We start from the raw sequence: 11,684 nt of genomic DNA, 5'->3' as shown, positions 1-11,684 counted from the left end.
TTAACGCGTTAGCGAGTAGCAAATGATTAAGTAGCTGCATTGGTTACTTTTATGCCACTGATAAAGCTTTTATATGTAAAAGGGGTTTTATAGGTTTGACTGAAATAATAATGCAATAACTGACACTTTAAATCAATGTTTCAAGAAACAACAAAAAAATTTAACAAAAAACAGATAAAGACAACAAAGTAGCCATTGATAATATCTAAACAATATGTAGTAGTATAGTATATAGTATCCAAATCAAAATGTAATAAAATTAATTTATGTGTGATTTATGTGTAAATTATGTGCAATGTCTTAGCCACTAGGGATTGTTACATAGGGCTATACAGGCATCTAGTGGCAACACAATGATATTACAGATACTAAATTGTGCAAAATGTTTATCTTAGTCAATTTACAAATAATGCATTCAGATTTGTGGAACTCAATGCACTGAATCTCCACAAATTAGTGTCGTTACTATGACAACCAATTTGAATGTGACAAGCAACTGATGTCTGAAAATAATTATATATATATATATCTATATATAATAGGGATTTCGCCTAGGGCGTCAAATTGGCTAGAAATGGCCCTGAATACAGCACTCAAACAATTCTTTGTACGCTACAGAAATCGTTTATACAGACTAACCAGGTAAAATAAAATCATTGTCGTTAATGACAACAAACATTCCAGATTCTTTATTGAAGAATCATGATATTACAAGAGGAAAATACATTCAAAGATGATTCACTGTGAAGTTCACACAATGCAAAACTGAATCCGTATGACAGCAATAATTCAGCAAGGCTTTTATGCTATAATATTCCCAAGTAGACTCTATTCTTTATGTAATCCAATCAAGCAGTCCAGTCAAAGATCAGTTAACTCTAAACGCACCTGCTTTTGAAATAGTCAAATTAGAGAGATATCAGACATGGCATGATTTCAGAGTTCACCTTTAGCCTGTGCATTCATGGTTGTGGGTTTGACAAACATATTAGCCAAAATAAACAAAGAAATAAAATATTATAACAAGATAAACACCAATGCTGCCTCAAAAATCACTTTCTTTTACACTTTGTATGACAACAAAACACAAGAAAAGAGAGCAGCTTATGGAAACCAAGACCTCAAGCAAGTATGAGGATGTTTATCAGATATGACAACAACTTCTGTTTAAGGTAACTTTGTCAATGCAACATACAACACAGAAAAGAGAAGAGTTAAGTGAGGCATAACTGTGAGATCCTACTAGGATCCGGTCCAAAAAAAATTTAGTTGGCACATTAATAAGGCAATTTATGTTGATCCAGACTCCAGGTCATGGTGTCAGATTGAAGAGAGAGAGCTGTGTGTGCCAACATGCAAAATGTGTTGTCAAATTTTGATGAGCTTACTGAAGGTCAGCAGGATCACATGGATTAATCTCTGAAACCAGACGATGAGGAAAGAGCTTGAACTGCAGCCAGGTAGGGTCTAAAGAGGGAGACGAAGGTAATGCAGGGTTATTTTTAAGCGTAATGTTATTATATTATGTGCATAAATGTGGTGTGAATTATGTACCAAGATAGCAGCTAGGTTGCTTGAGCTGTCCATCCACGCAGACCTCTGTGGCAGTGAAGCTGCACAGTTTTTCTGGATGTTTACAAAAAAATTTCACATTCTCTCCATGAGCAACCACTCCATCCGTCAGATCATATGGCCAACGCTTTACTCCTCCCACGATCACCCTGCTGCGTTGAGCAGGGACTGGACAGCGGACTGATCGGAAAGACAAGGGAAGAAACGAGAATGATGCTATTTGTCATGACAAAAAGGAAAGGAGGTTTACGATTCACGGCTGGAAACCAAAACATTCCAAACCTTATATTTATACACCTTAAATTTTCAATGCAAATGTTTAAAGGGGTCATATGATGCGATTTCAAGTTTTCCTTTCTCTTTGGAGTGTTACAAGCTGATTGTGCATAGATAAGATCCCTGAAGTTGCAAAGACTAAAGTCTCAAAACCAAAGAGATATTCTTTATCAAAGTTAAGACTCTGCCACACCCCCCTAAAACGGCTCGTTCTAAAAAGCATGTCAACATATTCTGTTACACCAAATACACAAAATAATGATCTTTAAAAAAGCATCATATGACACCTTTAACACAGTCATGATGACTTAATGCCTATTGTTTTGTTGCCAGCTGTATTTACCCCGGCAGGCAGGCTCTGCACTCCATGTCCCATTAGGTAGACAAGTCACTTGATTTGGTCCATCCAACAAGAAATTATTTTTGCATAGGTAATAGATTGTACCGCCAACTTCATATTCGCCAGCTGTATTTACCCCGGCAGGCAGGCTCTGCACTCCATGTCCCATTAGGTAGACAAGTCACTTGATTTGGTCCATCCAACAAGAAATTATTTTTGCATAGGTAATAGATTGTACCGCCAACTTCATATTCAGGTCTCTGGGCGGCCACCAGATGTCCACGTTCAACTTCCTTAGGAGGAGGACAAACCACACCTGATAACATACAAATGCACACACTTATATACACATGTAAGTTACTACAGAATTAAAAATGAAACCTTAAAAACCTTATTAAGAAATAAATATAAAGGAATATTCCCAGAATCAACTGACAGCACTTGAGTAGCAAATAATTTTAATGTGTTAATGTTTTAAAAGCAGAAATATAATTCTTTTGTAAAATGCTTTGTTTTAATGTGTATTATTTGAGCTGTAAAGTTTTTACAGTCATTTAATTAATTTATTTATTTTTAACAGGGGGCTAGGTTGTCAAAGCAAAGGAGTTATAAAAATTGAATATAACTTTACCCAGAAAATGTTAATACAATATTTTCGCTAAATTCGTGTTAACATACATATTTATTTTACAACTTTTTGACTTTTGTAACAGTGAGTATTTTAATGTGTAAAAACTGGCCGTCACTTCATGTGCCTCAGGGTTACGCACATTTTAATTATAAATAAATAAATAAAAAGGAAGGACCAGTCGAAATAAATTTTTGTGGTAATCAATCTTATGCCTATATTTTGACTGAGCTTAAAAGGATAGTTTACCCAAAAATAAAATTCTGTCATCATTTACTCACCCACAAGTTGCTCCACACCTGAATGAATTTCTTTCTGCTGTTAAACACAAAAGAAGATATTATGAAGCATGTTTGGTAATGAAACAGTAGACAGTAGTCACTGACTCCGTAAGTAGCCTATGGAAAAATACTATGGAACTCAATGGCTACCGTCATCGGTTACCAACATTCTTCATATCTTCTTTTATGTTTAGCAGAAGAAATTCATACAAGTTTGGAACAACTTGAGGGATGGGTAAATGATGACAATTTTCATTTTTGGGCGAACTATCCCTTTAACTTGTACTGAATCCGGAATATGCATTTAAAACAAGCCTAGGTTGATCCAATAGGGGGCAGCATTGCCCCAGCATGTATTAGTCAAACCCGCATCGGCTTCACTAGCTCTGCACACTCACAAATTCATTTACACATAGTGCTCTATCCACCTACACACAAACCCACACAGTCTTCATTGCTCTTCTCTCTCCCGCTGTCCTCTCATTTCTCTCTCATTACTTTGTTCCATGGTGTGCAAGAGCATATAAACCGAGTTCTCTTTAGCAGTTTGGATCAACATCTTCCTCAAGCACATACTAATACACTTGCTATTTCCTTTTAGCGGGATCAATGTCTCAGTCATTTCCATGTGGAGGAGTTCATGTAGAGAGACACACACACACACACACACACACACACATACACACAGGCCTATGCATACAAATACTTACGGCGACAGATGGGGTGAGGGTATTGCCACATCTGGTTCTCATGACAGATATTCTCACTATTTCCAATCAGCACAGATCTGTATGGGAAAGAGGGTGAGGTGTGTAGATTAGCATGATAAAACTAGGTACTCTGTTCATATCAGCCACAGTTTTTTCAATTCTGTCTCACCCAGGTGCACATTGGTACTGGATGGTGGATCCAACGGTGGCATTGCCCTGCACAGAGAGCAGATCATCATCATCAGGCAAAGAACAGGACACCTCAGGCACCAGAACCGGCTCTGCTGCAAGACCTCCTCCTGGGGAGGCTGACGGAAAAATCAAAATAGCTTATTTATCTCTTGACTTGAGTATGCATTAAAATGCTTGGTTGATTTGGTAGACATCTAGTTGAAAACATGTGCAAAGTTTTTAGAATTGTACTCTTTGTATTCATGTTTCTTATTGTTTTGGAAAAAATTTTCAATTTAAAGTTTCTGAGTCAAGAGTCTGATATTGGCTCAAATGGGGGCTGACAGAAGGATTTGAGAACAATATTCAAATCCCACGTCGGACTCCGCACACCACATGGAGGAAATAAACTATTAGCTCCTATCAGGAAGGCAACAATTAACCTGTCAGACACAAGCAAATACTAAACTCAGATTGATGAGCACGCTAATGGCACCACATTAGTTCCAAAAGATGCAGCAAAAAATCTAAAATGCATCCCACTGAACAGTGTGGACTCCAGACACCACGTGGAGGACACAAACGATTAGCTTATTTCAGGAAGACAACAATTGACCTGTCAGACCCAAGCAAAGAAGTACTAAACTCAGCCACATACACCTTTAATATAGAAGTTGAACGACCAAAAGATACTGCAAAAAATCTAAAATGCATCCCACTGAACAGTGTAATGGATCAACATTGCGGCTAGAACACCAGTCACAAAACACTTTCCACTTACAAGTGTACAACTTTTGTGTAGACGCAGCACAAACATTCAAAACAGTGTCCCTGGCCCTCTGTGAACACTCCAAGAAAGGCCTGTTGGTCCCAGAGGCCACACCCACAGTTTCAATCGGTCTGGATGTGGGTACCAAACTTTCCCTCCTAACTGACTCAGTAGGTCTGGTCTGCTTGGCAGACGACAAGGTTGTGCTACTGTCAGTGAGAGAAGAATCTGAAGGCCAATGTGGAGCTACTAACAGCAGACGATGACTGGATTCACACACTCCTCCAAATCAGTGGTAACGGGGGGAAAGCATATGTATCATGCCTGGCCAATTGTGGGCTAATGCATCCAGACCCCGAGATCCTGGTTCATCCCTCAGGGAGAACCAATGAGGGCAGTGAGATTGAGACTGTCTGTGAACACGACTACCGCTGCAGTCCCACAAGTCCTCAATATCATCTGCACCACTTCTGGGTGTAGCGTCCAATCTCCGTGTGACACCCTGCCACGTGAAAGAGCATCCGCGGCATGACTGGTGGATACAATGCCTGGATGGAAAGCAGGTTGGTCTGAGCCCAGACAAGTAGTTTGCAAGCCACTTGACGTGCACTCCGTGATCTTGTGCCTCCCTGATGATTGATATAAAAAAACTGTCACCCTGTTGGCTGTGTATACCAGAACATATTTCCCCTGAGAACAGACTGAAAATGAAGAAGGATAAGAAACACTGCTGTCAACTCTAGATCATTTTTGTGCGCTGTGTGCAGCCCCCTTCCAAGTGCCATTCACTCCTCTTCAGTGCCAGACTCCACCCCATCCAAAAAGACTGGCATCTGCCCTGACGACCTCCCATCGAGCAGCTGGAGGTCCCAATGGAACTCCTCTGAGGAGAAATTGAAGTGAAGTGAAGTGACATGTGTGACATGTGACATTAGTGCTCTGCATTTAACCCATCCAAAGTGCACACACACAGCAGTGAACACACACCCGGAGCAGTGGGCAGCCATTTTTTTTGCTGCGGCGCCCGGGGAGCAGTTGGGGGTCCGGTGCCTTGCTCAAGGGCACCTCAGTCGTGGTATTGAAGGTGGGAGAGAGTGCTGTACATTCACTCCCCCCACCTACAATCCCTGCCGGTATGAGACTCGAACCCGCAACCTTTGGGTTACGAGTCCGACTCTCTAACCATTAGGCCACGACTTCCCAATTGCTTCTGCATGCCATTCCCATGAACGCAAACCGAAGGAATCGCCTGTGTTCTAGAGCGATCCGAACATAAAAATAGACATCCTTTAAATCGATCTTCACAAACCAGTCTTGTGGCATAACCGCCTGCAGCACATCTGCTGTGCACAACATCCAGAACGGAAGGAACTTTAGAAAGTGATTCAGATTTTTCAAGTCTAAGATCAGCCGAAACCTGCCATCCTTCTTGGTGACCAGAAAATAAATGGAAAAGAATCCCCCGGAGTGAACTTGAGGGTCGACTAACTTTATGGCACCCTTGCGCAGCAAAATCTGGACTTCGTGTGCAAGTGCCTCTGCCTGGCATGGATCGTGAACTCATGCCAGTATGAACAGGGGGTCAACAGCGAAACTGTATACGGTACCCTCTCGAAAGAGTAGTCAGCAGCCACTGATTTGATGTTATCGATCTCCAGCGCTCCAGGTGACTGCTGAGGAAGTCTATATGCAGGTCTCGCACCAACATCCACCAGAGGCTGTTGGAGGTGGCATGGATCCAGAAGCTGTCCCCACATGACAGGACCCCGTTTCAGAGACCGATACATGCCCGTCCAAGGCTTCCTGTGCAGCTGATCCAAAGATTCGACAGGGGACTAATGGCAGTCGTCTCAAATTGTTTCGACACACCTGGAAGATGGAGCCAACCAAACCTGCCCCTCGAGCTTGCACGAGAGTGCCTAAAGCGGTGCCACAGTGACTGGCAATAACACCCATTGCTTGTAAAGAGAGTTTAGTTAGTTCTGTCACTAATGGGTCAGAAGAAGCTTCGCTCAGAGAGGAATGTAAAGTTACAAGCATGTGCGCCAACGAATTGGAAACATGGCCAAGGCTTGCTGTAGAATTGTATTCACGGGACAGTAGCTCATCAGTGTGTCTGCACACTAAAGTGTGAAGTGCCTTATCAGGAGATACAATGAGTGCTGTCACACTAGATTCTATAGGTCAATGACCCACTATGTCTGGGTCAAAGCCAGAGTGCGAGCCAACTGATCAGGGCGTGTGGCCTTTGATGAGTTTTGTAATGCTGGCACCAATACAGATGTGTGTTGGCACTGGGGCAAGGTAAAGCATGTTCTCTGTTCGCAACATAAAAAAAAAAAACGTTCTCAGAACTTACTGTTGTCTGAGAGGGATCCAGATTGATGCGGGCAAGCATCGCTTTTAGTGTTCTTTCCAGTGATGCAACAACTGAAGATGACCCACCTGACTTCTTAGACACGGTCTCACTGCCAGAGTGATTTATCTGCAGACAAAGTGATTTATCTGCAGGCAAATTTTTTTCAGCTCCAGACATTACTGGAGTAGCTCCAAAAAGCGAATCAGAGGCAGTCACTGACATCACATCTAACTCCTGCCCTGTATGCATTGGTGGTGATGGTGTGATGGTGCGATTCAAGTTAAACTAGGGGTGCAACGGTTCTTGGTGCAACAACACGGAAATCACTCACTGCTCTTGATTGAATAACTTTTGTAACTTTAATAAAGAATAACTTTTTATTTATACAGTCAAATATGCAATGTAGTTTTTCATTTGATTACTTTATTCAATTTCTGTACCTAAAAATGTACTCGCCAATGGCGATTCAATTGCCAAGGTGTCCGTAGAGGGCTGCATAACAACACAGAAAAAAAATATTGTTGGAATCACTTTCAGAACTTGATGAATGATAAAAACATTGACAGCCAGTCTGAATCTACCCCATTTTAAAGAGCATGAGGTGATGACAAAAGATGATAAAACTGCAGCACACTTTTAAAATAAACAGAACGTTATTGTCCATTGGACACTAATACAGTAATCTTTACAGTTATCGTTCTTGGTGTGAATGGGCCTTAAGAGCAGAGATATTACAACTAAAAGCCCTCCGTTATTCAGCCTCCCTGGATTTTGGTACATGGTCGTGACAGGAATTCAAATGGATGACCCTGTGGATATTGGCCTGGAGCTTTTATCTACTGCATTAGATGAGGTAGCGTTAGTACAAATACATGGCTGGGTGAATGGACAGATGGATATGTAGGGAATGGATTCACAGGTCAACGTGTGGCTGAGCGGGTACCCAAATGATGGATGGACAGAATGTGCGGCTTCATTTTGAGTTTTATCAGAAAAAAAATCCATCTGGAACAAGCTGTTCTCACATTCCCTCTTGAGCAGTTGACTCATGCAGTTATGTATCAAATCTCTCCCCCTTTTGTGAAGATGACTGATTAATGAAGGGGGAGGAAATCACACAGTCAACATGTATACATACCAAATTTCTGTTGTACATCAATTCAGCTTTGAATGCGCTTGAACTTTGTGTGTGAATCCAGCGTATCTACATGCCTGTCTCTGCTTGTTAAATATTCCATGTCACTGATCTGCAGATAACAGAGCACTGCATGATGGTTCTCACAGACCCCAAACGCCCACACTTCTGCTCTTTTGACAGCTCATTCCTAGAAATACCTCTCATGTTACTCCAGGAAATGTGTGTGTGAATGTATGCATGTGTTACAGAGGGGGTGATACTGGGAATGCTGCAGCCTGCAGCTCTGCCGATTCACACCTCCTCTCCACAGAGCTGGAGTCTAAAGACTAAAACCCCAAAGCTCAGGCACAAGTGGTGACCCAGGTCCACAAGCTCTAAGCTTTTATTACTCATGCAACCAAAAAAAAAACATTATTATGCAGACACTGACACATATTTCTCATTTTTTCCTGCATTCATGGTCGGTAGCACTCAATATCACTACCATAATATTGCTGCTATGAAGGCATTCCCCCTGAATTGCACAATATTGACATTAACTGCATAGTTTACAAACAAGATGAGGGCAACAGGACTGATGTTTTCATGTCATGTTCCATTTTTAATGTGTATTTATGCAATATCAGATTTTTAAATGTTACAGACCCAGAGATCCCCATCTAGACTCTGAACCAACCCAAGGACCTTCAATATAGAAATCCTAAATTTTCTTGGTTACACTATAGTAATGTTCACTAATATATCAAAAAATATCACCTTCTATAATTCTCTGAGCCATTTTTATGTTTATAATCCTATTTATTTCATATATGTATCTGTTTTAGGACCACCTGCAAGACCTTCTGCAGACCTCTAGTTGAAAATATGGCCATAGTAGAACAGTTTTAGGTTTTATGGTTATTTAGGAAACAATCTATGTTCCAGTGATTTAAAGAACCCAGGAGGGCATCAGTTTTCCTCTGTTATAGTTTATACCTATACAGACCTACAATCCAATAACAAGACGTTTTTCCTGATCTCCAAAGAAACATAGAGAGTTCATATCCCTTTATAATGAAAAATGCATTTAAGTATAACAGGAGGGTTCTTTGCTAAACCTAATGTGCAACAAAAACCATTAGAGAAACTTTAAGATGTATTATATATATTCCAAAGACAGAACGATTGAGTGATAGAATAACAGATAGACAGACAGACAGAAAGACAGAAAGATAGACAAACAGACAGAAAGACAGACAGACAGACAGACAGATAGATGATAGATAGATACATAGATAGATAGATAGACAGATAGATAGATAGATAGATATAGTTCTCAAGAACTGTTACGTCCCTTTTGTTCTATTTCTGTGCTTTCTTTTGTTTTAGGATGTGTCATCTTATCTAAACAGTAAAAAGAACTGAAGAAGAAAAAACAATACATAACAGTTTAAATGTTTTCTCCTTCTTACCTGTACAAACAGGTTCATCTCCACTCCACTGCCGGTCACCTTGGCAACGGCGTATTGTAGTGTCCAGCTCATTCCGCATGGTGAACCCAGGCTTACAGCAGACCTCAAGCAGAGCGGAGAAAGAGGGTGAAGGGGAAAGGAGAGCTAAATCAAAATTTTTTCCAGGTGGGAGAGGCCATGGACACGTACGACCTGTTCACAGAGAAGAATGACATGAAAACTTTGAACATTGCCTTTAATATCATTAGTCATCTTGTTGGTTTATTTGCTTTTGAAGTTTCGTAATAGTGTGTTTAGATGCATCATGTGGTTTCTAACTCTGACCTGGGGCCACACAGCTGAGTACGCACTGGCCATCACAGAGACACTGACGTTTGTTTCCACAGTCTTTATCTTGCTGACACTTTTTTGGGCAGGTTTGTCTTCTCTCATTACCCAGTATTCTCTCTGGACACTGTTCTGTTGCATCCACTTTAAGATAAGCATGCACAGAAACATAAAAAATGTGCAGAAATGCACACATCCGTTTCACATACAAGTGGGCTGACACACATACACTACCAGTCAAAAGTTTGTAATAATTAAGATTTTTAAGATATTTTTTAAATAAATCTCGTATGGTCACCAAAGCTGCATTTATTTGATACCGTAAAAATACAATACAATTTACCATTTAAAATAATGGTTTCATATTTGAATATATTTTGCAATGTAATTTATTCCTATGATGGCAAAGCTGAATTTCCAGCAGCCATTATTGCAGTTTTCAGTGTTACATGATCCTTCTTTTAATTTGTAACAACACATCACACTATCGCTGTTTTATTTTTTAATCAAATTAATGCAGCATTGGTGAGCATACATCTTTCGAAAACATTTAAAAAATCTGAATTATTCCTAACTTTTGATCAGTAGTGTACATGCAAGCAACATCACACAGTTTATGTAATCTGTGCCATAAAATAGCAGGCTGTTAAATGTCTGGCTGTCTGTCCAAGACACTGTTCTCTGAACTGAACCAGGTGTTTAACACAATAAATCCACATAAACCAGTCAATGATAAATGTAGCCCACCCATAAACAGGATGTAACATTTAAATGTTACAAGCTCATAATAGAACAGAATGTTGGTAGTAGAATGAAAGAGCAATTATGCATTGCTGATTATGATAATGATTTTGAACTGAAACAGAAAATGATCCACTGCATATGTATGTGTGTGCATTCCAAATTTCATGGAAAACTAGCTCTAAGAAATAGATTCTCAAGGCAATATGTGAAAGGGAGAGGATGGTAGTAGTAAATGACAAAATCACACATCGAACACAGATTTTAAAGGGACAGTATACTCAAAAATGAAAATTCTGTCACCATTTACTTACACTTATGTCATTCCAAAACTTAACAGTTCTTTGTGTAACACAAACTAATTTTTATTTATTTGTAATTGTAGTTTTTTTTTGGGGGGGTGAACAGAAATTTTATAAGTAATGAAATGGAGACCATAATGCATTTTTAAATGAAATACAAATGATCATATTTTCTTTACATAAAAAAATAAAATTCATAAATACTGAGCCTCCACATTTTTTACTCGTCCAACAAGGCAAAGATCCATCACATGAGCTGTCATTCATTCATTATTCATTATCAAATCTTCATCAATTCTTTCATTTTCTCTCAGTTACCCATGCACACAAACGCGCTCACCTGATGCTGCAGACAGGCTGCTGAGGGCCCACACACACAGAAGAGACACAAGCAGAGATCGCTCCATCTTTCCTTGACACTAACAGCAGAGGTTATGAAAGAGGTAGCGAGACAGGAGAGGGAATATAAAGATGGGGGAGAGTCTGGAGGAGGGGGTTTTGTGATGGTGTGATGGCGAGGGAGGAGTGAAGTCGCCGTACATGCAAGAACACACACATCTGGATCGTATTGAGTTTTTTGAATGCTGGGTAGAATTCCGCAGAAAAAAAGACCTTTCAC

At 40.1% G+C, this 11,684-nt stretch overlaps 1 protein-coding gene across 1 annotated transcript; it reads right to left on the bottom strand.

Annotated features, from left to right (window-relative positions):
- Positions 1-629: 629 nt before the first annotated feature.
- On the bottom strand, positions 630-11,477 carry LOC107672996 (beta-2-glycoprotein 1-like). Its single transcript, XM_016466396.1, has 9 exons — positions 11,406-11,477; positions 10,020-10,166; positions 9,696-9,887; positions 3,977-4,115; positions 3,808-3,884; positions 2,403-2,504; positions 2,192-2,269; positions 1,555-1,752; positions 630-1,467 (listed from the first exon to the last, which is right to left on the bottom strand). Exons 1-9 carry the CDS (start codon positions 11,470-11,472, stop codon positions 1,385-1,387), a joined length of 1,083 nt encoding a protein of 360 aa, XP_016321882.1. The 5' UTR covers positions 11,473-11,477; the 3' UTR covers positions 630-1,384.
- Positions 11,478-11,684: the final 207 nt, after the last annotated feature.

This window comes from Sinocyclocheilus anshuiensis, unplaced genomic scaffold (genome assembly GCF_001515605.1).
Source record: "Sinocyclocheilus anshuiensis isolate Anshui unplaced genomic scaffold, SAMN03320099.WGS_v1.1 scaffold248, whole genome shotgun sequence".
Lineage (NCBI taxonomy): Eukaryota > Metazoa > Chordata > Actinopteri > Cypriniformes > Cyprinidae > Sinocyclocheilus > Sinocyclocheilus anshuiensis.
The sequence above is the reverse complement of the archived record's forward strand: the minus strand, read 5'-3'. Positions and strand labels throughout refer to the sequence as shown.

Coding starts and splice junctions, on each gene's coding strand:
- LOC107672996 (XM_016466396.1), bottom strand. CDS start 11,472: ATGGAGCGATCTCTGCTTGTGTCTCTTCTGTGTGTGTGGGCCCTCAGC. Junction 4,116..9,695: donor AGATGAACCTGTTTGTACAG/GTAAGAAGGAGA, acceptor TTTTTCCGTCAG/CCTCCCCAGGAGGAGGTCTT. Junction 1,753..2,191: donor TGCAGAGCCTGCCTGCCGGG/GTAAATACAGCT, acceptor CTTTCCGATCAG/TCCGCTGTCCAGTCCCTGCT.